General features: G+C 41.0%; 1 protein-coding gene across 1 annotated transcript in view; it reads left to right on the top strand.

Annotated features, from left to right (window-relative positions):
• LOC148890766 (contactin-4-like) overlaps positions 1–22,342 on the top strand; it is a 103,432-nt gene that overhangs the window by 55,407 nt on the left and 25,683 nt on the right. The window contains 3 exon segments of the mRNA XM_089010274.1: positions 5,196–5,325; positions 9,693–9,734; positions 9,737–9,842. Of these exon segments, the coding sequence (XP_088866400.1) occupies positions 5,196–5,325; positions 9,693–9,734; positions 9,737–9,842 (278 nt within the window).

Here is a 22,342-nt window from a genome sequence, read left to right as displayed (position 1 = left end):
GACGCAACGCAAACATTGCATTGTGCAACATGACAAACAGTATATGGACAAACGACAATTGGAGCAAAATCATCAGCTAGGGATATTTACGCTAGATTAAGCAAGGGAGCATTTGTGGTAGGAACATCCTCAATTAAAAAAAATATCTTTAATACTTTGCAACAATGTTTTTTTTGTGATTAGTCGTCTTATTGTTTCAAGTTCTGACAAATCGGGCAGGCAACTTTTCAGAATTGTCTGCCTTGGTGTCCGCTAACTTTTTGTCATGAGGACAGATGAAATTACTGTTGTCTCAGACCCAGCGTGCAAAGCACTTATAATGTGGCTACCACAATAACATCATTATTTTTTACTTCTAATTTCAAAACTAGTTATTCATAAATTTTTTGTACACTGTATATATAATATTTGGAGCGGATGAAGCATTCTAATGGTTTATGCAAATTCATAACGGCCCCCCGAGAGGAAAACGTAACCACAATGTGGCCCGCGGCAACAAATGACTTTGACACCCTTGCTTTAGCCGATTGTGACGTCCACTTTACACTTTTTTTTCAGCTACGCCACATCTCATTGAGAAACCTCAAGATGTCCAGAAGCTCATTGATGACTCCTTGGCGTGGGAATGTAAAGCCACGGGAAAGCCGAAACCCTCCTACAGATGGATGAAAAATGGAGAGAATTTAACGCCGGTAGAGGTGAGCCACGCGAGAATGTAAAACCCAGGACGTCATTCCGCTTCTATTCACAACAGCAAATGTCTTCAACGGGGCAAAGACGGTATAAACGAGCGGCTTTTTTTTTTTTACATGACAAATCAATCCATATAAATAGACCGCATGAGCTCTTGGCTACGGTGCGTACCTAATGAATAAACAGCTGCTTCATTATGCAAAACCGGCGACAAAAACACACCAGAGGATATTGATCAGCGCCACATTGTAATACATGTTGTTGGAATGAACCCAGTCTGGCACCACCGGCGCACTGAAGCCTGTCGAATAAAAAACACTTTCGGTAATGCTGAATGCCCAAACGCTGCCCGCGACATCTTTATTCAGTCATGGAGACAGGTGTGAAAATACAGTACTTTTTTTTTTTTTGTAGAGGCCCACCAACCCCTTTGCCCCAGTTTTCCCGTTCAAATCCCAAGGCCATCCCAAGCTGGACAAAATCTATTCTTTTGGTCTTTCTGTTGAATATTGAGTGTTTCCTTGGGCGAAATAACTCACCAAGGAGGCGTAGTGGAGATGCCACGCCTGGCTCTGCTTGATGCGGAGGAGAAGTAGCTCTACTTGGAGTCCTACCAGGATGACCTTTTTAAAGATAAGATTCTCTCCGTGTTTCTTATAGGGGGCGAAACTCATTCTATCCACTCGTATCTGCGAGCGTATTTTTACTAGCCAAAGTCTGTGACCAAATATGAGGCTTGGAGCATAGAACAGCTATTAAATAAAGAGCGGTCATTTTTGGATAAACCTAAACTGACCCAGCACAGGTGTTGAATTTTTTTTACATTAATTTTGTGCTTATTAAATTAATGTCATATTAGCCATGATTTATACTTTTGTGTGTGTGTGCGTGTGTGTGTGCGTGTGTGTGTGTGTGTGTGTGTGTGTGTGTGTGTGTGTGTGTGTGTGTGTGTGTGTGTGTGTGTGTGTGTGTGTGTGTGTGTGTGTGTGTGTGTGTGTGTGTGTGTGTGTGTGTGTGTGTGTGTGTGTGTGTGTGTGTGTGTGCGTGTGTGTGTGCGTGTGCGTGTGTGTGTGTGTGTTTGTGTTTGTGTGTGCGCGCGCGTGTCTGTGTATCAACTAATAATAACTTTTGATTAAATACTGTAAAGTTCACCATATTTGATTGGATGATATACTGTTTTCATTTACAATGATAGTTCTAATGTTCTAATATCTTCGACCAAAGGTGTCACAATAATTTTTTTGCCGCGGGCCACATTGTAGACAGGGTTTTCTCTCGTGCGCCATTATGAAGTCAAGAATAATGACCATTATTGTGGTTTACATGGACCAATTTGAAATTTTAGTTCGGCCTTTATCTAGCATCATGGAAATTCACAGGTTTGATTTGGTTTCACGGGCTGAATAAAATAATGTGGCAGGCCAGATTTGGCCCCCTGGCCATAACTTTGACACCTGTCTCTTAGACCCCCAATACACCCCCCAAATGACGGTCTATCAAACATTAAAAGCCTCTCAAACAGTTCCAATCATCTTTCATCATTGCTGTAAAAAACACTGTGCGAAGATTCTTGTGCGATTCGGCACCGCCCAGTTCATTTCTTTCTAAGTCACTATTAAAATTCCCTCATAATTTCAACAGTATTACAGCAAAAATACAAACTCTTCAAACGGGAAAAAAGTCCAGTGTTCCTTGAAGTAGCCCCTTGAAAATCGCCACTAAATGATTTGATTCAGGCTGCGCGGCTGAATGGATTTATCACCCAAGGTGTTCCATTATTTGAAATGCCACCGTTAACCGCAGACGTGCAATGAATGGAACACAGAAAGGTCAGTGACACACAGCAGAAGAGGCAGACGATGCTCCATTTGCTCTTTATGACAGAATTTGCTTTCTATCTCAACCAAATTATCTTTCCTCGAGTGTTTATTTTTGGATGGATGCAACTCTAGTCTCTTGTTTTTGTAAATGCGACCAATGTCAGTTTTGAAGTCAAGTTCAAATCAGATGACGTGTTTTTTTACATGACTAAATTTGTCATAGTCTGACGTGGTTTTTTGGGGGGGGATATTCATCCATTTCAATTACAGAAATGCAAATCTTACAAATGAGCAAATCACTTTTTTTAATCCCTCTAATATGTGATCTCTGGCTCCTCGGATTTGGATTGTGTAAATACTAAATCATAAAACTGAAAAAAGAAGAAAGAAAAGGAACTATGAGGCAATCTTCTTTTTCATAAACAAACGAAAGATGCTGGTACACGCAGGCATGCCTGCTCCAGCAACCTTCACACCGTGATTTGTGTGCACCGTTATCTACTTTGCGCAGGCACGGTGAGAGTGAAGGGTCAGAGTTTGTACAAGATCGCTCAGAGTCAAAGCGAGCTCGCCGCCCACCTTGCACGCTGCACCACAAACAATGGCCGGCCCTTGGCATGGCCGTTTTGCCCTTGAGAAGGACCGTCACTATCGGCACGTGTTCTACTTTCGAGAGGGTGACAAGCGCGATCATCCAGCTGCAACATCTCCACATTGAGAGCAAAAATGAAGCGGCTCGATTATCCTGTCACGAAGCCTCCTTTGCGAAGTCTTTCGGGCATGCCTCACTGTCCCCGCTCAGAGACAATTCAGGATCCGCCGGAGACGTCAAGGCCCCACCCACTCCTGTTTGTTAACAACCTTATGACTCTTTTGTTCTCTGAATTAGCGATACGACTGCCTCTGATGTTTCATGTCTATCTTATGAGAACAGTGATACCTCAGCTTACAAACTTAATTGCTTCCCAGAAAGAGTGTGTAAGGCGAAAAGTTCGTCTGCCAAACATTTATTTCCCATAACAAACCATTAAAAATGAGAATAATCCGTTCCCAGGTCCGCATAAAACCTAATTTTCTACTAAATAAGCCTTAAAACTACACAAAATATACCTTATGTTATGTATAATAAATGTCCTATTGTATTGTAATTAAAGAAATAAACTGTACTGTATAAGAAAGTCATTTTATTTACCTTTATGATGGTCGTTGATGTAGTTGCCTCTTGATGATATCCCTGCTCGCTGCTCTTCGTTAATCCAAATCAACAGAAGTTTTTCAACCTCTTCTATTGCCTGAGACCGTTGCTTAGACAACACAGAAACACCCTTAGTCACACGTAGCAATGGTCGACTTAGCATACTGGTACAGGGATGCTAAGTCACACAGATGCACACCTCCTTCGTGTTTTTTGATGATCTCCTTCTTCAGCTCTACCGTAATTTTCTTTTGTGTCCTCTTCGGCTCAACACTAGCCTGTGGTGGGGTCTTTTTTGGTCCCATAATAGCATAAGTACTCTACTCGATAACAAACCACGTCTGCACTCAAAGATGGTGTGGAAAACTAGGCCGCCAGCCACCGTGACGCTGTTCGACCGTGTGGTTTGGTGTTCATCTGCCGAAAACTAGTCCGCCAGCCACCGTGGCGCTATGTGGTTTGGTTCATCCGCGGAAAACTAGTTCATATTCCAAGATTAAATTATCGTGAATTTAAAGTTCGTAAAGCGAAAGGTTTGTGAGATTAAGCGTTCGTAAACTGAGGTATTACTGTAATTGGTCTTGCCTATGCACGTCATTTCAGAGAAATAAAGTGACCAATTTTCTTTCTCCCAATACTTTTTTCATTGATTGACCATCAGGGAGTCAGTCAACCTTGTTACTGGAACTTGTTTGGCTTCAGAATAAGAATAAGAACGTCTTTAATAGTCCCACAATGGGGACATTTTGTAATCCAAGGTTTAATTTTCATAAAATTAACGTTCGTAAACCGAAATGTTCGTAAGGCAAGGCGTTCGTAAACCAAGGCCCCACTGTATAAAGAATAAAAAAGGTGGCACATGCTAAGAATTTTCACAACAATTTTATATTTTTACATCATGATACTTTATTCCGTTTTCAACGCCAGTTGATATTTATTTTACTATGCTTAGAATATGTTGTTTTTCTATCCTTTCACCCCATCCCCTTTCACATTGCTGCTGTGGACTGCAAATTTCCCCATTGCGTGACGAATAAAGGTTTTCTGATTCTGATTCTGAAAAATATGAAGTGGCATATACCACCAATCTCCATTGCACCTCCCCAAATCGGCAAATCTGGGGCAGCGAGTGGCATGCGAGGGTCCAATGTACGCCAATTTCCACAATGCAGCATGGGGTGTAAATGAGCAATGTTCCGATATGGATATCCGCATCCCGCTGGAGGGGAAACGGGCCCTGCGGTGCAGTCGCCGATATAAATAGGCCTTGGCTTTATTTCGCTCTCATAAACATGCAGATTGATTAGGGTCATTTTCTGCGAGCCTGCCTCCATCCACCCAAGCCTTCCCCTTCATTAGTGATGAAATCCGAGATTTATTGCAACGTCTGTTATTTTCGGAGCATAATTCATTGGCCCCACAGCTGTTTTTTATGTAGATGAGCTGCAGGAACTCGGCGTGTTAACGCCATGCCTCTACGTCCGCAGGATCGCGTTCAGGTGAGCGACGGGGCTTTGTTAATCAGTCGCCTGACCCTGTCGGACATGGGAATGTACCAGTGTGTCGCGGGGAACAAGTATGGCGAGGTCTTCTCCAACGCCGAACTACGAGTTATCGGTAAGATGGTGAAATTGTGGTCACGCATGCGCGTGTGCATGTTTTTGTTCCGGGTCCTCCTCATTGGGTCTGTTTTACCAGATGACCTTTGACCCCCTCGGTTATTAGGCACTAAAAGCATCATGCGTCAGCACTTCTGCTTCTCTGTTTGCTATATTTTTGAGGAACAAATCATGTTGCTCGGTCGTCTGCAAGTGATCAGATGTAATTTGACATTGTAGCGCAAAATGTTCAAAGTGTAGCCCGGGGGCCAAATGCGTCCTCTGGTAAATTTTCATGTGGCCCACAGCCTCCACTCCATCATAAAATCAATAATGTCTGGCCCGCATGTAGAATGAATACATTGGGCAGTAGCGCCTTCACCTAGGTGCGCTAAGTGCTGCCATCTAGAAGCTCAACTAGGAACAGCAAATTAGTAGATGAGCCCTCCAATTTTCTAAAATGCAGATTTTCTAAATTTTTAGAAATGTTTCTAAAATGGTGACAATCAACACAAGAACAACAGCTTCTGTTCATCTGTTAGAAAAAGTCAATTAGTCTTAAAAAAGTGAAGTGAAGTGAATTTAATTCAATTTTTAATGTCAATTCAATTTTGAAATGCATGTTTCAGATGAACCAAAACACACAATTAAGATAATTGAAAATAAAAAAAGAAATTATGAAACACAGTATGCCTTTTTATTAAATAACATGTATTTGAATTAATTGCTGTTATATGTAAAAAAACGCCCGCCAAGATTGACCCCCCCCTACATTTTTAGCACACCAAATCTGTCCCCCTTTTGCACAAAAATTGGACTCCCCTGCCTTAGCAAATGGCCACGAAATGCAAACATGAAAGAATGAGGAACACAAAAACAAAGGTAACATATAAAAATAATAATATTACGGTACTTTACGGTGTATAAGGCACACCCCCAATGAATGGTGTACTTTCAAACTTTTTCCATATATAAGGCACTCTGGACTGTAAGATGCACCTTCAATGAATGGTAAACGTTTTCCAAGTACAGTAAAGTCTCGTTATATCGATATTCAAGGGAGTCCGAAAAAATATCGATATAACCGGGACTACCGATATATCCGATCCTGCGCCGAACTGCATTAAACAAAAGCCGCAAAAAGAGGGCAGCCAAGCGCCATATAAGAAACGGAGCTGGCCATTAGCTCCCTTTTTTTTGGGTGAGAGATGTTCCCCCAATGTTGCCTCAAAATGGCACATATAATTATTTAATGATTGTAAACATGTATGCTTTAATCTTCAGAACTACAGTGTATTTGAAAAATATTCATAACTGGATGTGTAACAAGAAATCATATTATCCGAATCTGAAGCCATTGTTTGGATTCACAAGCAATGCAAGACGTCTTGGCGTGAAGTCATTTTTATTTGCATTTGAATAAAAAGTGACATCGGCTGTCCTTTAATACACAGTATGGAATGTTAATAATTTTCAAAATCATCGCGCTTCAGCAGACAAAACAAGAAACATTGTTGCAAAAAACGATTGCATTCATATACAGTACAGTGGGCATGTACATAACACAACAGGGAAACTGCAACGCTTACATCTTACTGTATTATGTATACAATTTAAAAAAGTCATCAATCTTCTTCTGCTTCCCATTTTTACCTTTTAACACAAACACTTCAATCTCGTCTGCTACACACGAGCTAGCGTCTGAAAATGAAAATGGCTCTGCTACACGGGTGCTGGGCACGTAACTAAGTCACCTGACCAAGTCGACCAATGGCGCGACTATTGGCGTGACACGTAACCAAGACATGTGACCAAGTTGACCAATGGTGCGACCGATGGCGTGTCACGTGACAAAGTCACACGGCCAAGTCGACCAATAGCGCGACCGATGGCGGCTCATGTGACCAAGTCGACCAATGGCGCGACCGATGGCGGCGCACGTAACAAGACACGTGACCAAGTTGACCAATGGCGCGACGGATATATCGATATAAACAACAAAAATGGCCGGCAGGGGATGAAAAGGAGCACCGTAATAACCGGATTATCGTAATAACCGGGTATCGTACTAAACGGTACTAATTATACATAAAAAGACTAGAAATGTGCAAGGGAAATGAAAATAGTATCGTAATAAGCGGTACTATCGATATAACCGATATCGATATAACGAGACTTTACTGTATATATATATATATATATATATATATATATATATATATATATATATATAATACAGAAATATATAAAGGTTTTACAAATATAAGGCACACCACATTATCAGGTGCTACAGTAGAGGCTTAGTGGGGTTAAACACTAATTCTTCTACAAGGGGAAATGGAGTCGTTGGCTGCTGACAATAATTCCGCGACCTGTTGTGCCTCAAGATTATTTCACAATTAAGACGCACCTGCGTGTAAGGCGCAGGGTTATCTTTTCATTCAAAGCTTTTGGGTGCGCCGTATACACTAAAAATACGGTATATTAAATGTCTGCCTATGCACATCCTTGTTCACTCTTAGTTATAAATCGCCTCGTATGGCCCATCGCCCTGCACTTTTTTTGAACACGTTGTCGCTCGTCACTCCTTCATCACTGTGTGGTTTTCTGCTGTGGCAGCAATTAGACTGTAGGTGTGAAACAAGTCTTCCAGCGGATTTGACAGGCCGGCGTTGACGCGTACAGAAATGCAATTTGTTTTCTGAGTTCTGACCATCTCCCCCCAGCGTTGTTTGAGAGCCTTCTGGATGATATTAAATTTCATGTGACTTTTGCCGTTTCAATATGAATATGACCAAAAGTACGGTGTGGGGTTGCCAGGCTGAACAAGGGCGTTTCCACCATGTGGATAATTGGAGTCAGTGTGCAGTGGTGTAGCTGAAAACAAAATGTCAAGGATCACTATCAGACGGCGTGAACGCTTTCAATTTACCACAAGGCCGAGTTGACTTGATGTAAAGACACTCAATATAAATCATACAGTAGGTGCTCTGCCATTCATCATTTTTTTTCACTAAAAGAATAAAATAATTCTCGTATTGTTATTCAATGGGAGCTCAATATGAATAGCAAGCTGTATTGTTTCTTTTATTCTCCAAATTGGCACATTTGCACTTTTTTCTGTTTTAAACCAAGGTACGTGACATCCACTGTAAGTTATTGGTTAGTAGTGGTGTGTTTTTCTTTCCACTTTATGGCCTTCACTTCAAGAAAGACGTAACCTCTGCAAGAATAATTTATATGGGTTCCTTCACCGCAATCTCAAGGCCGGGGACTCTGTAACATGCTTTGCTGTGATCTGGCCTGAAAATGGATTGAGGGAAAAAAGCCCAACATCTGTCATCTGTCACAGATAGAGAGAAGAGACAAATACAAACCTCGTTGAAGCAAAGACTTTCGGGTGACCCACCCGCCCCAAAAAAATAACGCTACGAGGGGAAAACAAAATGCCACTAAAGAATCTGTAGTCTCTCGAATTGAAATGGAACAAAAAATAAATACCAAATCTGTGTGCTTATGTGATAAATCACAGGTGTCAAAGTCATGGCCCAGGGCCTAAATCTAGCCCGCCACATCACTTTATTCGGTCCGGGAAAGCAAATCAAGCATGTCAAGTTCCATGATGGTTGCTAAAGTCTGAACCAAAATTTCAAATTGTCCCATGTAAACCACAATAACAGTCATTCTTTTTTTACTTCGAATTTGAAAAGTAGTTATTAACTCATTAATTGCCAGATGTGCAAAGATGTGTCCATTCCAGGGCCAATGATTTTGTCATTGTCACTCGAATTGCAGAACCCACAGAGTATTGATTTTTAGGACTACAAACATTCAATGCAGTGTAAGAAACCTTCGACTCACTTCTTTCTTCTGAAAAAAATAGTTAATTCCCAAATTATATGGGTTTTGTGGGAGTTATACGAGCTTGAAGTGAGGGCAGCTGTCCAAAATACAATGCAATACATACATACTGTATTGGTTTATATAGCGCTTTTACAACAGCTGAAGCGGTAACAAAGCACTAAACATGGAAAAAAGGGAAATGCCGCCCCCTTGTGAAAGGGAAAAGAAACATTGCCAGAGGCCATGGCCAGCGCTTGATCGGCACCCAAAAAAGAAAAAACAAAACCCGAATACGTCATATTTTCAATTCCCGAATAAATTTGTGAATGGCAATGAATAAATTAATTAATTGTTGTGCGCTCTATTTGGAATATGTGGATGACAAGAAACATTCCAATGGCTTCCCAAACTTCATAACGCCCCCCCGAGAGTAAACCTTAACTACAATTTGGCCCGAGTTTGTGATAAATTAAGATTGAGAACACAGACGGGCAAATGCCCCTTATTCAAAATGATATAACAAGTCTTGCCCTGGTGCTTCAGCTGTTGCACCAGATTTCTCCCACAACCAATTGAGGAGCCAGACTTGGTCAAGGTTGGCGGAGACACGCTCATTGAGTGCAGACCCAGGATGTCTCCGTGGGGTGTCATCTCTTGGAGGAAGGGCAGTGAAACGCTTCAACAAAGTCAAAGGTAAACTGCTACACTTTTTACTCTGAAAATAACGTGAGACTTTTGCCTCCATGTAACATTTCTTTTTGCTCAGAGGGCAATGCCGCCATATACTACCCCATAAAATTCTGAAGCAGGGATTATTTGTGTATTTATTTCCCGAGGAAGTGATTTAATTTTTTCAAAGCTTCATGTTGAGGTGTCATTTTCTTTTCAATTCACATCCTTGCACTATTGTAAAAGGAAAAGCAACCACTAAATCCTAAAATGTGCCATTTTTATCATTTGTCGGTGTAGATACCCGTTTTGTGAATTTTACAGTAAATCAAGGAATAACTGACATCTGACAGGACGTCTGAAATGTGATATTTTCATTGCCTGTCATGTTAAACATCATCAGCGGGGTAGCATGCTAAACTTAAATTTCCCCGATTGTTTTTATAAAAAGCACATCATCTCATGTGACAAAATTTGTGTGTGTAGAAATGGTCCGTATAGTTGTGGAAGGACACTGTTTGAAGAAAGTTATTAAAATGACACCTTCAACCTGTTCAGTTCAAATTCTTGTTTCTCATCTGGTTCGGTGTTCAACGAGGTTCTGTGATAAAAATATCATCGAGGACGATAGATGGTGAACAACAAAACTACTTTATTCTAGTGAGACAAAAAATAGAGAGAACATCTCTCGTTGGAGCAGGAAGCGAAGGCAGGAGCACACAGAACAGAGAGCACAAAAAAAGAGACAGGCCCTCCCGCTCGGACTAGTTTTGAACGTCCACAGCAGCGATCTGTTGTCCAATCAGCTACAGACAACTCAGTGTTGGGAGAACATAGACTGAAACTTGATACTCGTTACATCCTGCTTTCAAAACTATTCGACTAATAACTTTATTATTCCATGTAGTCTTAATTAAACATGCAATAACATAATATGTACTAAGCTAAACATGGAATAACATAATATGTTTACTAATCTAAGCATGAAATAACGTAATATGTTTACTAATGTGCATAAGCACTCTATCACAACCCTTTAACATTTTAGCTTTGGTAAAATTTTATACGCTACAAACGCCTGCTCATGTTAGCCACTCCTCGTCATATTTAGCAAATATGATATTGTCCGTGATGTATAAAATTACGTATCGAATACATCCGTACAAAATAGTCACTACATATAGCAAAAACGTTGCTAACTCGGCAACACTTCACACACAGGTATGGCTGATGCTCACTACCTTGCTAGGTTTAGCATCCTATTTGTGCGAATAAAAAGCAAAACATTTAAAATAACAGCACCAGATTTTTGACTTTTTTTTTCCAATTTGATGCTATCCGCAATTCGGAACGAGGATCGTGGACCTGTTAGTATACCAGTGGCTCCCAATGTGTTTCACAACTCGGCATTCGAATTTTCACATGGAAACCAACACAATTGTAGTTTAATGGCCAATTTAGCCGCTAGATGTTGACCTGCTAACATCAATCAGACTCGTTTCTACGGAACTCTACCTTTTATTACCAACCGTTTATTATCAGCCATCTGCTCGGAGCGTTGCGTTCATTATTCCAAGGGTGCAGACACACTTGGCTCATTAAAACAAAGTGACAACGAGCACCTTTCTTCCTGGCCATGGTTCATCTTGTTGCTCTCTTTCAAATGGAGAGCCAGATTTTTTTTTAATTTATCGGACGACAAAAATGATGCCCGAACACATTGGTCTGTTTTTGCGCATGGTGGGTAAAAACATGAAGCCGGCAGTCATAGAATCAAAGGCGGCGACAGCATCGTAGTACAGTATGTGTCACACCAATGCCTCCAAAAAAAATGCAGCTTGGAATTACACGCTAGGGTGCCATCAGTCTTATTGGTTTTCGATGTTGAAGGCAAGGCAATAAATTGAATGGATCGAGGCGGCACATTTTAGCCCGACGGCACTTGCGTCTTTCACTGAAGGAAAGTCAACAGCTTGTTCACACACAGATCACGCAGCCTCACAAGCAACTCTCTCCCCAAATTGCGAGCGAGAGTCATTCTGCCACCTGAACCGTAACTCCACCAACGGAACCATTTGGAGTCCTTTAATGTGTCTGCGAAAAAGAGTTTGGAGGCCTGTCGCTCCACAATCATAAAAGTGGACAAGCCCACACAAGGGGCATCCTTTTTGGACGGGGTGTTAAAGAGCAAAAACGACTGAACCTGAAAGCCAAAGGGTGCTTCACGTCTGGATCCAGATCGTTTTATAGCATCCAACCACCTGATGAAATAAAATCATGTAAATTCACCACACCAATTCATTAATTTTTTGGTGCACAACTTCCATAAAAAATGGAACCATAAAACAAATAATAATAAATAATTTTAAAAATAATTACTTGCAAATGATTACAAAAATAACTGAACGGCTGCAAGATCATGTTTAGTTGAAATATTTCTAAAACCTAGGAATTTTCAATTTATCAGTAGTAAATATTCGCATCTTAGCAAGCGCCGAATAACCCGTGGAATGTTCACCAGCCGATCAGAAAAATACAAATGTTTTTTTTTTTTTTAAACGACAATTTAAACAAATAAGCATTTAACCTATATCCCATTATCTATCGTTCATATGGATTTAAATGGATGTTTCCACTCAGAGGTTTAAATTGCATGATGAAAATTCGGAATTAGGATGACTGGGGTTTAAATGTGCCTCTGAGACTATTTCACTCAGTATAATGATAAACACATGTCATTAGTACTACTAGAAGGAATTAATTTTTGACACTGTTATCATAATTATAATTTAAAACATTGAAATACACCCTTCAGTATGCACCAAGGGAGCGCAGTGCCAGCGAACTAACATTAAACAACATTTAACAAATAGAAATCTAAAACAAAATATGAATAAAATATGTCTGCGTAGGCTCTCAGTCGTACAGGAGTGGTCCATTGAGGAAAAGTTACCGAAGCTCTTTGGATGAGGAGCGAAACGTCCGACACCTTCAAGGAAGTATAGATGACGTCTGAAGAAACCTTTTCCTCGAACAATAAAATATGCTTACAGATGACTTTTCTGATTAAGCACGATTGATTTAATATGGCGTCAATCCTCATGAGGAACGCTGTCGACATTCACACACAGTTAATAACTATGTTTTATTATCGCAGCGGGTGGAAATAAGTCTTCCCCAACACTGTTTTGATCATTCTGTTCGGAGATGATGTCATCGTTAATCAAAACTATATTTGATGCTTTATGAACATGGCTGACCTCCCGAAATGAAACATTAACCAGCTGCTAGTGATTGATCAAAGTCAATGTCACATTGAACCTACTACCAAGAAAAAATGGAAAAGGTGATCCGGATTACCATAAAAAATGAACCAACTGGAGCTCTTGTGCTGCCGTCACAACCTAGAGCTGAACACGCTCAAGATAGTAGAGATGTTCGTGGACATCAGGAAATATCCATCACCGCAGCTGCCCCTCACGCTATCCAACTGCTTCGTGTCAACCGTCGAGACCTTCATGGTCCTGGGAATCACAGTCTCCCAGGACATGAAGTGGGAGGTCAATACGAACTCCATCCTGAGAAAGGCCCAACAGAGGAAGTACTTCCTGAGGCTGCTAAAGAAGCATGGACTGCCACAGGAGGTGCGACAACAATTCTCCATGGCTGTCATTGAATCCATCCTGTGTTCTTCCATCACCGTTTGGTTCGGGGGCCGCCACAAAAATGGATAAAATCCGACTTCAACTGACACTTTCGAGGACTTGCACACTGCAAGAATCCAAACAAGGGCGCGGAAAATCCTACTGGACCCTCTGCACCCTGCCTACCACCTTTTCCAGCTACTCCCCTCAGGCAGGCGCTACCAATCCATGCGCAACAAATCCAGCAGACATTTAAACAGCTTTTTCCCCCAGGCCATTTCTCTCTAAACAGTAACCCAAATAGATCGGTATAGATTCCTCCATTATTCTCCATTTTTTAATGTTACTAGTGCAGCATGTTCTACTGGAGACAAATTCCTTGTGTGCTCTACATAATTGGCAATAAAGATGATTCTGATTACTTAAATGTAAAAATCGAAGCGATGACATACAAACACAAACGCACCCCACCCATCTTTGCGCACATACTACAAAATACAACAATGATTAAATAGTCAGCAAGTAACCTAATTTCTCAGAGATAAAATTCTGAGCATTTTTTTGGGGGTATTAAAAAATAATAACCCCCCTCCAATCCCCACACACACACAAAATCTTTCCTCCATTTTTTGGAGTTCCAGACTATGCAGAGCAGCAAAGTGGAAAAGCAGCATGAGGCCAAAGTTGTGCTTAATAGCCTTTTCCCCGCCAAAGCAGCCATCTGCTAACTCAATGCAAAGTGATAATCAAGTAGTTTTCACCTTCATGGGCCGGTGCGAGACCGGTGAGATTTTTTTTTTGGTAACTTTTGTTGGAATCCCATATTTTACAATTAACATTGGAACCACCCTAAGGTTCTCGCACGTTCATTCCCAAGGGAGATGTGACATGCTCTCTTCTTTGACGTCCGGCACGGGCACCTGGTAGCTCACGGGGGTCACCCGATTGGTGTCAACACTCAAGCATTACTCCACTTGGACAGCTGAGCGTGTAGTGTTGCCAGGCTTTGCATACATCCAAAGCGGTGTTGGTGCTTGTCAAACAAAGTGATGGGAAAATTTGCACAGTGGTTTTACTTGTGATGCCCTCCACTCACCTGTGACGGCTTGACTGCACGTTTCTTACCTCAGCGCGTCAAGACTATTTCAACTGGGGTAATATTAACAGACGGTTCGCATTTCTCAGGAAGGTGACACCAGTTCATTTGGTGATCCGTATAGTTGTGGAAGGACACTGTTTGAAGAAAGTTATTAAAATGACACCTTCAACCTGTTCAGTTCAAATTCTTGTTTCTCATCTGGTTCGGTGTTCAACGAGGTTCTGTGATAAAAATATCATCGAGGACGATAGATGGTGAACAACAAAACTACTTTATTCTAGTGAGACAAAAAATAGAGAGAACATCTCTCGTTGGAGCAGGAAGCGAAGGCAGGAGCACACAGAACAGAGAGCACAAAAAAAGAGACAGGCCCTCCCGCTCGGACTAGTTTTGAACGTCCACAGCAGCGATCTGTTGTCCAATCAGCTACAGACAACTCAGTGTTGGGAGAACATAGACTGAAACTTGATACTCGTTACATCCTGCTTTCAAAACTATTCGACTAATAACTTTATTATTCCATGTAGTCTTAATTAAACATGCAATAACATAATATGTACTAAGCTAAACATGGAATAACATAATATGTTTACTAATCTAAGCATGAAATAACGTAATATGTTTACTAATGTGCATAAGCACTCTATCACAACCCTTTAACATTTTAGCTTTGGTAAAATTTTATACGCTACAAACGCCTGCTCATGTTAGCCACTCCTCGTCATATTTAGCAAATATGATATTGTCCGTGATGTATAAAATTACGTATCGAATACATCCGTACAAAATAGTCACTACATATAGCAAAAACGTTGCTAACTCGGCAACACTTCACACACAGGTATGGCTGATGCTCACTACCTTGCTAGGTTTAGCATCCTATTTGTGCGAATAAAAAGCAAAACATTTAAAATAACAGCACCAGATTTTTGACTTTTTTTTTTCCAATTTGATGCTATCCGCAATTCGGAACGAGGATCGTGGACCTGTTAGTATACCAGTGGCTCCCAATGTGTTTCACAACTCGGCATTCGAATTTTCACATGGAAACCAACACAATTGTAGTTTAATGGCCAATTTAGCCGCTAGATGTTGACCTGCTAACATCAATCAGACTCGTTTCTACGGAACTCTACCTTTTATTACCAACCGTTTATTATCAGCCATCTGCTCGGAGCGTTGCGTTCATTATTCCAAGGGTGCAGACACACTTGGCTCATTAAAACAAAGTGACAACGAGCACCTTTCTTCCTGGCCATGGTTCATCTTGTTGCTCTCTTTCAAATGGAGAGCCAGATTTTTTTTTAATTTATCGGACGACAAAAATGATGCCCGAACACGTTGGTTTGTTTTTGCGCATGGTGGGTAAAAACATGAAGCCGGCAGTCATAGAATCAAAGGCGGCGACAGCATCGTAGTACAGTATGTGTCACACCAATGCCTCCAAAAAAAATGCAGCTTGGAATTACACGCTAGGGTGCCATCAGTCTTATTGGTTTTCGATGTTGAAGGCAAGGCGATAAATTGAATGGATCGAGGCGGCACATTTTAGCCCGACGGCACTTGCGTCTTTCACTGAAGGAAAGTCAACAGCTTGTTCACACACAGATCACGCAGCCTCACAAGCAACTCTCTCCCCAAATTGCGAGCGAGACAGTCATTCTGCCACCTGAACCGTAACTCCCCCAACGGAACCATTTGGAGTCCTTTAATGTGTCTGCGAAAAAGAGTTTGGAGGCCTGTCGCTCCACAATCATAAAAGTGGACAAGCCCACACAAGGGGCATCCTTTTTGGACGGGGTGTTAAAGAGCAAAAACGACTGAACCTGAAAGCCAAAGGGTGCTTCACGTCTGGATCCAGATCGTTTTATAGCATCCAACCACCTGATGAAATAAAATCATGTAAATTCAACACACCAATTCATTAATTTTTTGGTGCACAACTTCCATAAAAAATGGAACCATAAAACAAATAATAATAAATAATTTTAAAAATAATTACTTGCAAATGATTACAAAAATAACTGAACGGCTGCAAGATCATGTTTAGTTGAAATATTTCTAAAACCTAGGAATTTTCAATTTATCAGTAGTAAATATTCGCAGCTTAGCAAGCGCCGAATAACCCGTGGAATGTTCACCAGCCGATCAGAAAAATACAAATGTTTTTTTTTAAACGACAATTTAAACAAATAAGCATTTAACCTATATCCCATTATCTATCGTTCATATGGATTTAAATGGATGTTTCCACTCACAGAGGTTTAAATTGCATGATGAAAATTCGGAATTAGGATGACTGGGGTTTAAATGTGCCTCTGAGACTATTTCACTCAGTATAATGATAAACACATGTCATTAGTACTACTAAAAGGAATTAATTTTTGACACTGTTATCATAATTATAATTTAAAACATTGAAATACACCCTTCAGTATGCACCAAGGGAGCGCAGTGCCAGCGAACATTAAACAACATTTAACAAATAGAAATCTGAAACAAAATATGAATAAAATATGTCTGCGTAGGCTCTCAGTCGTACAGGAGTGGTCCATTGATGAAAAGTTACCGAAGCTCTTTGGATGAGGAGCGAAACGTCCGACACCTTCAAGGAAGTATAGATGACGTCTGAAGAAACCTTTTCCTCGAACAATAAAATATGCTTACAGATGACTTTTCTGATTAAGCACGATTGATTTAATATGGCGTCAATCCTCATGAGGAACGCTGTCGACATTCACACACAGTTAATAACTATGTTTTATTATCGCAGCGGGTGGAAATAAGTCTTCCCCAACACTGTTTTGATCATTCTGTTCGGAGATGATGTCATCGTTAATCAAAACTATATTTGATGCTTTATGAACATGGCTGACTTCCCGAAATGAAACATTAACCAGCTGCTAGTGATTGATCAAAGTCAATGTCACATTGAACCTACTACCAAGAAAAAATGGAAAAGGTGATCCGGATTACCATAAAAAATGAACCAACTGGAGCTCTTGTGCTGCCGTCACAACCTAGAGCTGAACACGCTCAAGATAGTAGAGATGTTCGTGGACATCAGGAAATATCCATCACCGCAGCTGCCCCTCACGCTATCCAACTGCTTCGTGTCAACCGTCGAGACCTTCATGGTCCTGGGAATCACAGTCTCCCAGGACATGAAGTGGGAGGTCAATACGAACTCCATCCTGAGAAAGGCCCAACAGAGGAAGTACTTCCTGAGGCTGCTAAAGAAGCATGGACTGCCACAGGAGGTGCGACAACAATTCTCCATGGCTGTCATTGAATCCATCCTGTGTTCTTCCATCACCGTTTGGTTCGGGGGCCGCCACAAAAATGGATAAAATCCGACTTCAACTGACACTTTCGAGGACTTGTACACTGCAAGAATCCAAACAAGGGCGCGGAAAATCCTACTGGACCCTCTGCACCCTGCCTACCACCTTTTCCAGCTACTCCCCTCAGGCAGGCGCTACCAATCCATGCGCAACAAATCCAGCAGACATTTAAACAGCTTTTTCCCCCAGGCCATTTCTCTCTAAACAGTAACCCAAATAGATCGGTATAGTTCCTCCATTATTCTCCATTTTTTAATGTTACTAGTGCAGCATGTTCTACTGGAGACAAATTCCTTGTGTGCTCTACATAATTGGCAATAAAGATTATTCTGATTACTTAAATGTAAAAATAGAAGCGATGACATACAAACACAAACGCACCCCACCCATCTTTGCGCACATACTACAAAATACAACAATGATTAAATAGTCAGCAAGTAACCTAATTTCTCAGACATAAAATTCTGAGCATTTTTTTTTGGGTATTAAAAAATAATAACCCCCCTCCAATCCCCACACACACACAAAATCTTTCCTCCATTTTTTGGAGTTCCAGACTATGCAGAGCAGCAAAGTGGAAAAGCAGCATGAGGCCAAAGTTGTGCTTAATAGCCTTTTCCCCGCCAAAGCAGCCATCTGCTAACTCAATGCAAAGTGATAATCAAGTAGTTTTCACCTTCATTGGCCGGTGCGAGACCGGTGAGATTTTTTTTTTGGTAACTTTTGTTGGAATCCCATATTTTACAATCAACATTGGAACCACCCTAAGGTTCTCGCACGTTCATTCCCAAGGGAGATGTGACATGCTCTCTTCTTTGACGTCCGGCACGGGCACCTGGTAGCTCACGGGGGTCACCCGATTGGTGTCAACACTCAAGCATTACTCCACTTGGACAGCTGAGCGTGTAGTGTTGCCAGGCTTTGCATACATCCAAAGCGGTGTTGGTGCTTGTCAAACAAAGTGATGGGAAAATTTGCACAGTGGTTTTACTTGTGATGCCCTCCACTCACCTGTGACGGCTTGACTGCACGTTTCTTACCTCAGCGCGTCATGACTATTTCAACTGGGGTAATATTAACAGACGGTTCGCATTTCTCAGGAAGGTGACACCAGTTCATTTGGTGATAGATGAAATGTTTGCATTTGACTCTGCTTGCCCCTTTTTCCTCATTTCAGAATACCGTCAATGTCCTTTAAAGCGGCGAACTAAAGCGTTGTGATAAATACGATCTTATGTTTGACAATAAATTAAGAGCCCATTTGCTATCAATATCGCCGAGATAACTAATGTTAGACTGCCAGGAAATAAAATGGATGGATCAGAATCAGAATCAGAATACCTTTATTCGTCCCGCAATGGGGAAATTTGCAGTCCACAGCAGCAATTGAAGAGGGATGGGGTTGGGGTGGGAGTGAAAGGATAGAAAACAAGATATTCTAAGCATAACAAAATAAAAATGTCAACTGTATACTGTGCAAATGTAGATGTGCAAAAACCGTTCTATAAACAAGACTGTACATAGTGCAGAATCAAGAAATGCATTTAGATATATTGAATATATATATATATTCATATATATATATATATATATATATATATATATATATATATATATATATATATATATATATATATATATATATATATATATATATATATATATATTCATATATATATTGAATATATATATGAATGGATAGTTTATCTTTCACCACTTAATTTGGATGGTTACCATGGCAACAATGTGGCATTCTTTCTCCTCAAAGCTCGCGAGATTATTTTCAATAACGGCGAACAAATATTCTGCATAGGAGCTTTTAGACGGATGTGTTGCATTAACTGTTGTTCTTCCTGGTTCATTGCTCATACGGGTGTTGTCGACAGGATATGGTTAAATCATCAGGAAGCCAGGTGTTGAAGAGAAAGTTGATTTAATCTTGAAGAGAGTGGAGACATCGCAGCGTCGGCTAAGGAGGAAGCATGGCGAGAGAGAGAGAGAGAGAGAGAGAGAGAGAGAGAGAGAGAGAGAGAGAGAGAGAGAGAGAGAGAGAGAGAGAAGAGAGAGAGAGAGAACTCGAATGGGAGAGCATTTTATACGGCGCACAGTGTGTGACGCGAAAGGATGTGACGTAATGTAAATGCGACATCATGTAAGGGAAGGCAGGATATGACGTATCAGGAAGTTCAAAATGTAAACAAAGATTCTAACGCGATGTTTAGAGATGTTTGCATGCCGAATTACCTCAACAGGATGTATTTGTTGCGTTCCCTGCTTTTCTTCCGATGTTGATGATTATACAGTTTCTCGGCGTGGGGGCTCGATCAACACTAGCCCAATGAATCTTTGAACACAATCATTTGCTTTCTCTGGATCGTTTCCCAACACTACGCAAAAATCTCAACAATATCACCTCTACACACCGATGTCACAAAAATTGCAGGTCTTTTTTTCTGCCTGTCACTCGATTTCTCTGACATAAATTTACTAAACGCTGTGCAGCGCCTGGACAAAATTCCATCATCTACATCAAGATACCACCTTCAATGAATGACATACAGTACAGTGTATTTTAAAACTTTTTTCATACAACATGTTTTCATTCGAAATGGTCCCAAACAACAGACTACATCAATATTTCCCAAGATGAGTCTTCATTTACCTTGGCACATCGGGATTCTGTCTGTGCAACGTTTGCAAATGATCTGAGCAGACTTTGGGTTTGCACCTGTACAGAAACTTGCTAACTTGCACGAGGTGGCAGTGAGCCCCTTTCATTGAAGATTAATTGCTTTAATGACGTTAGCACTGCACAGAGGCTCCAGCAGAGGGGGAACCAGTGTCACCAGTTGGGCAATCCATCTTCACTGCAGCTACCTCCCGATTTTCGCCGCAGTGGAGCAATGGGGGTTGGAGGCGGTGTGGGGGGGGGGTCTTATCTAGCCCAGACAAAACTACATGGACACAGTTTAGATTACATCAGCTGGAATAAAATGGCTGAGAGTGCAAATCATAGTCTTGTTTGTAATTTGGCCTTGTCACCCATAAAACCCTCAAAAAAAAAAAAAAATAATAATAATAATAATAAGACGCCTTTTTGATATATCACAAGCAGGAGAGCTTGTGTTGGTTTGGAGCCCAACAACAAAACCACCAACCATCAAGTGGGTGGCATAACGTGCTACAAGGATGCAGTCACACTCTTTTGGAAAGCCCGTCCCCGGTTTGCAATTTCAGCTTTGGAAATCATGCAAATATTTGCACACGACCAATCGATTCGCCATCGAAGATGCTTTCCTCTGTTGGAAGGTGTTCTGTGCTTGGAAGAGGCTCGGTTAAATACTTGTTTTTGCGATGGCGCACTTGGACAGGAAAGTGTTTCCATTTAATCCTCCCTGAAAATGGTGGATCTTGACCTAGCATAGCTGTCCAGTCATGGGTGACGTAACTTGCCGTGAGGGGTGATATTTGGTAAATTAGCCACACTTTTATTTCCCAATTTAAAGAAAAAAAATATTCTCAGAATTACGTTGCATGGTTCTGTCGTCCCCACCTTATTTGATGAACGAACAGCCTCTTCAGAAATCCAAATAATCGCATCAGAGCAATGAAATGTCAATCCCCTTTGGACATCTGACATGCACATTACTGATTGACAGACATGCAGCTGGTCAACATTTCAATATATTCACCCATGCTGAATAAAATACAGAATTTGAATGGCCAACCCGTCGCGTCTTGCTAACGCTGAGGCAGTCCGAGCACAAAGTGTTCGCTCACTCTTAGCCTGCATGCGCTTCACATTGTTTATTCCACGTAAGTCTAATCACTTTTTCCCCCCTCAAATCACTAATTGCTTCATCTGGAGTCTAATACAACATCTGCTCATAAAGTGGAGTCCTGCCTTCTCTCTCAGTGGAGGTTTGCCGTGAGGGAGAGAATTGTGCGGCCTGAAACACTGAAAAGCGTATGGGTCCACAAGGACTTATTCATTACGTTGCGCGGAAAGAAAAGCTTTACAAGCGCCAACGGCTGTCAGGTACAGCTGACTATTGCTTTCTGATTTTTACCTTTGCCAACAAGCCTCTACCTGGGCGGTATCCACATGGCTCACAAGGTCCCCCAAGTGAAAATGGGAGCAAGCTGAGGATGAGAGAAGCTGGCGGTTGCAGAACCCGCCATTCATGGGTGCCCGTGAGCATGCACGTCCGTGTTGGAGCAGATTCAAGGTTTTATTCCAAAAAGAAGGGAAAAAAAGTATGTCAGAGTTGCTCAGTACCCCCGTCTCCACAAAAAATAAATACAAAAATTGTAAAACATTGACAAAAGTTCCATTAGATTCACTGTAAGACCACCAAATATTTTATGCATTTATATGTATATATATTTGGGGATATATTTTTTGAATATTATTATTTAGATATTTCTTTATTTGTA

The sequence above is a fragment of the Hippocampus bargibanti genome, linkage group LG12 (assembly GCF_051943395.1).
Source record: "Hippocampus bargibanti isolate YZ-2025 linkage group LG12, ASM5194339v1, whole genome shotgun sequence".
NCBI lineage: Eukaryota > Metazoa > Chordata > Actinopteri > Syngnathiformes > Syngnathidae > Hippocampus > Hippocampus bargibanti.
This window is presented reverse-complemented; position numbering and strand designations above follow the sequence as displayed.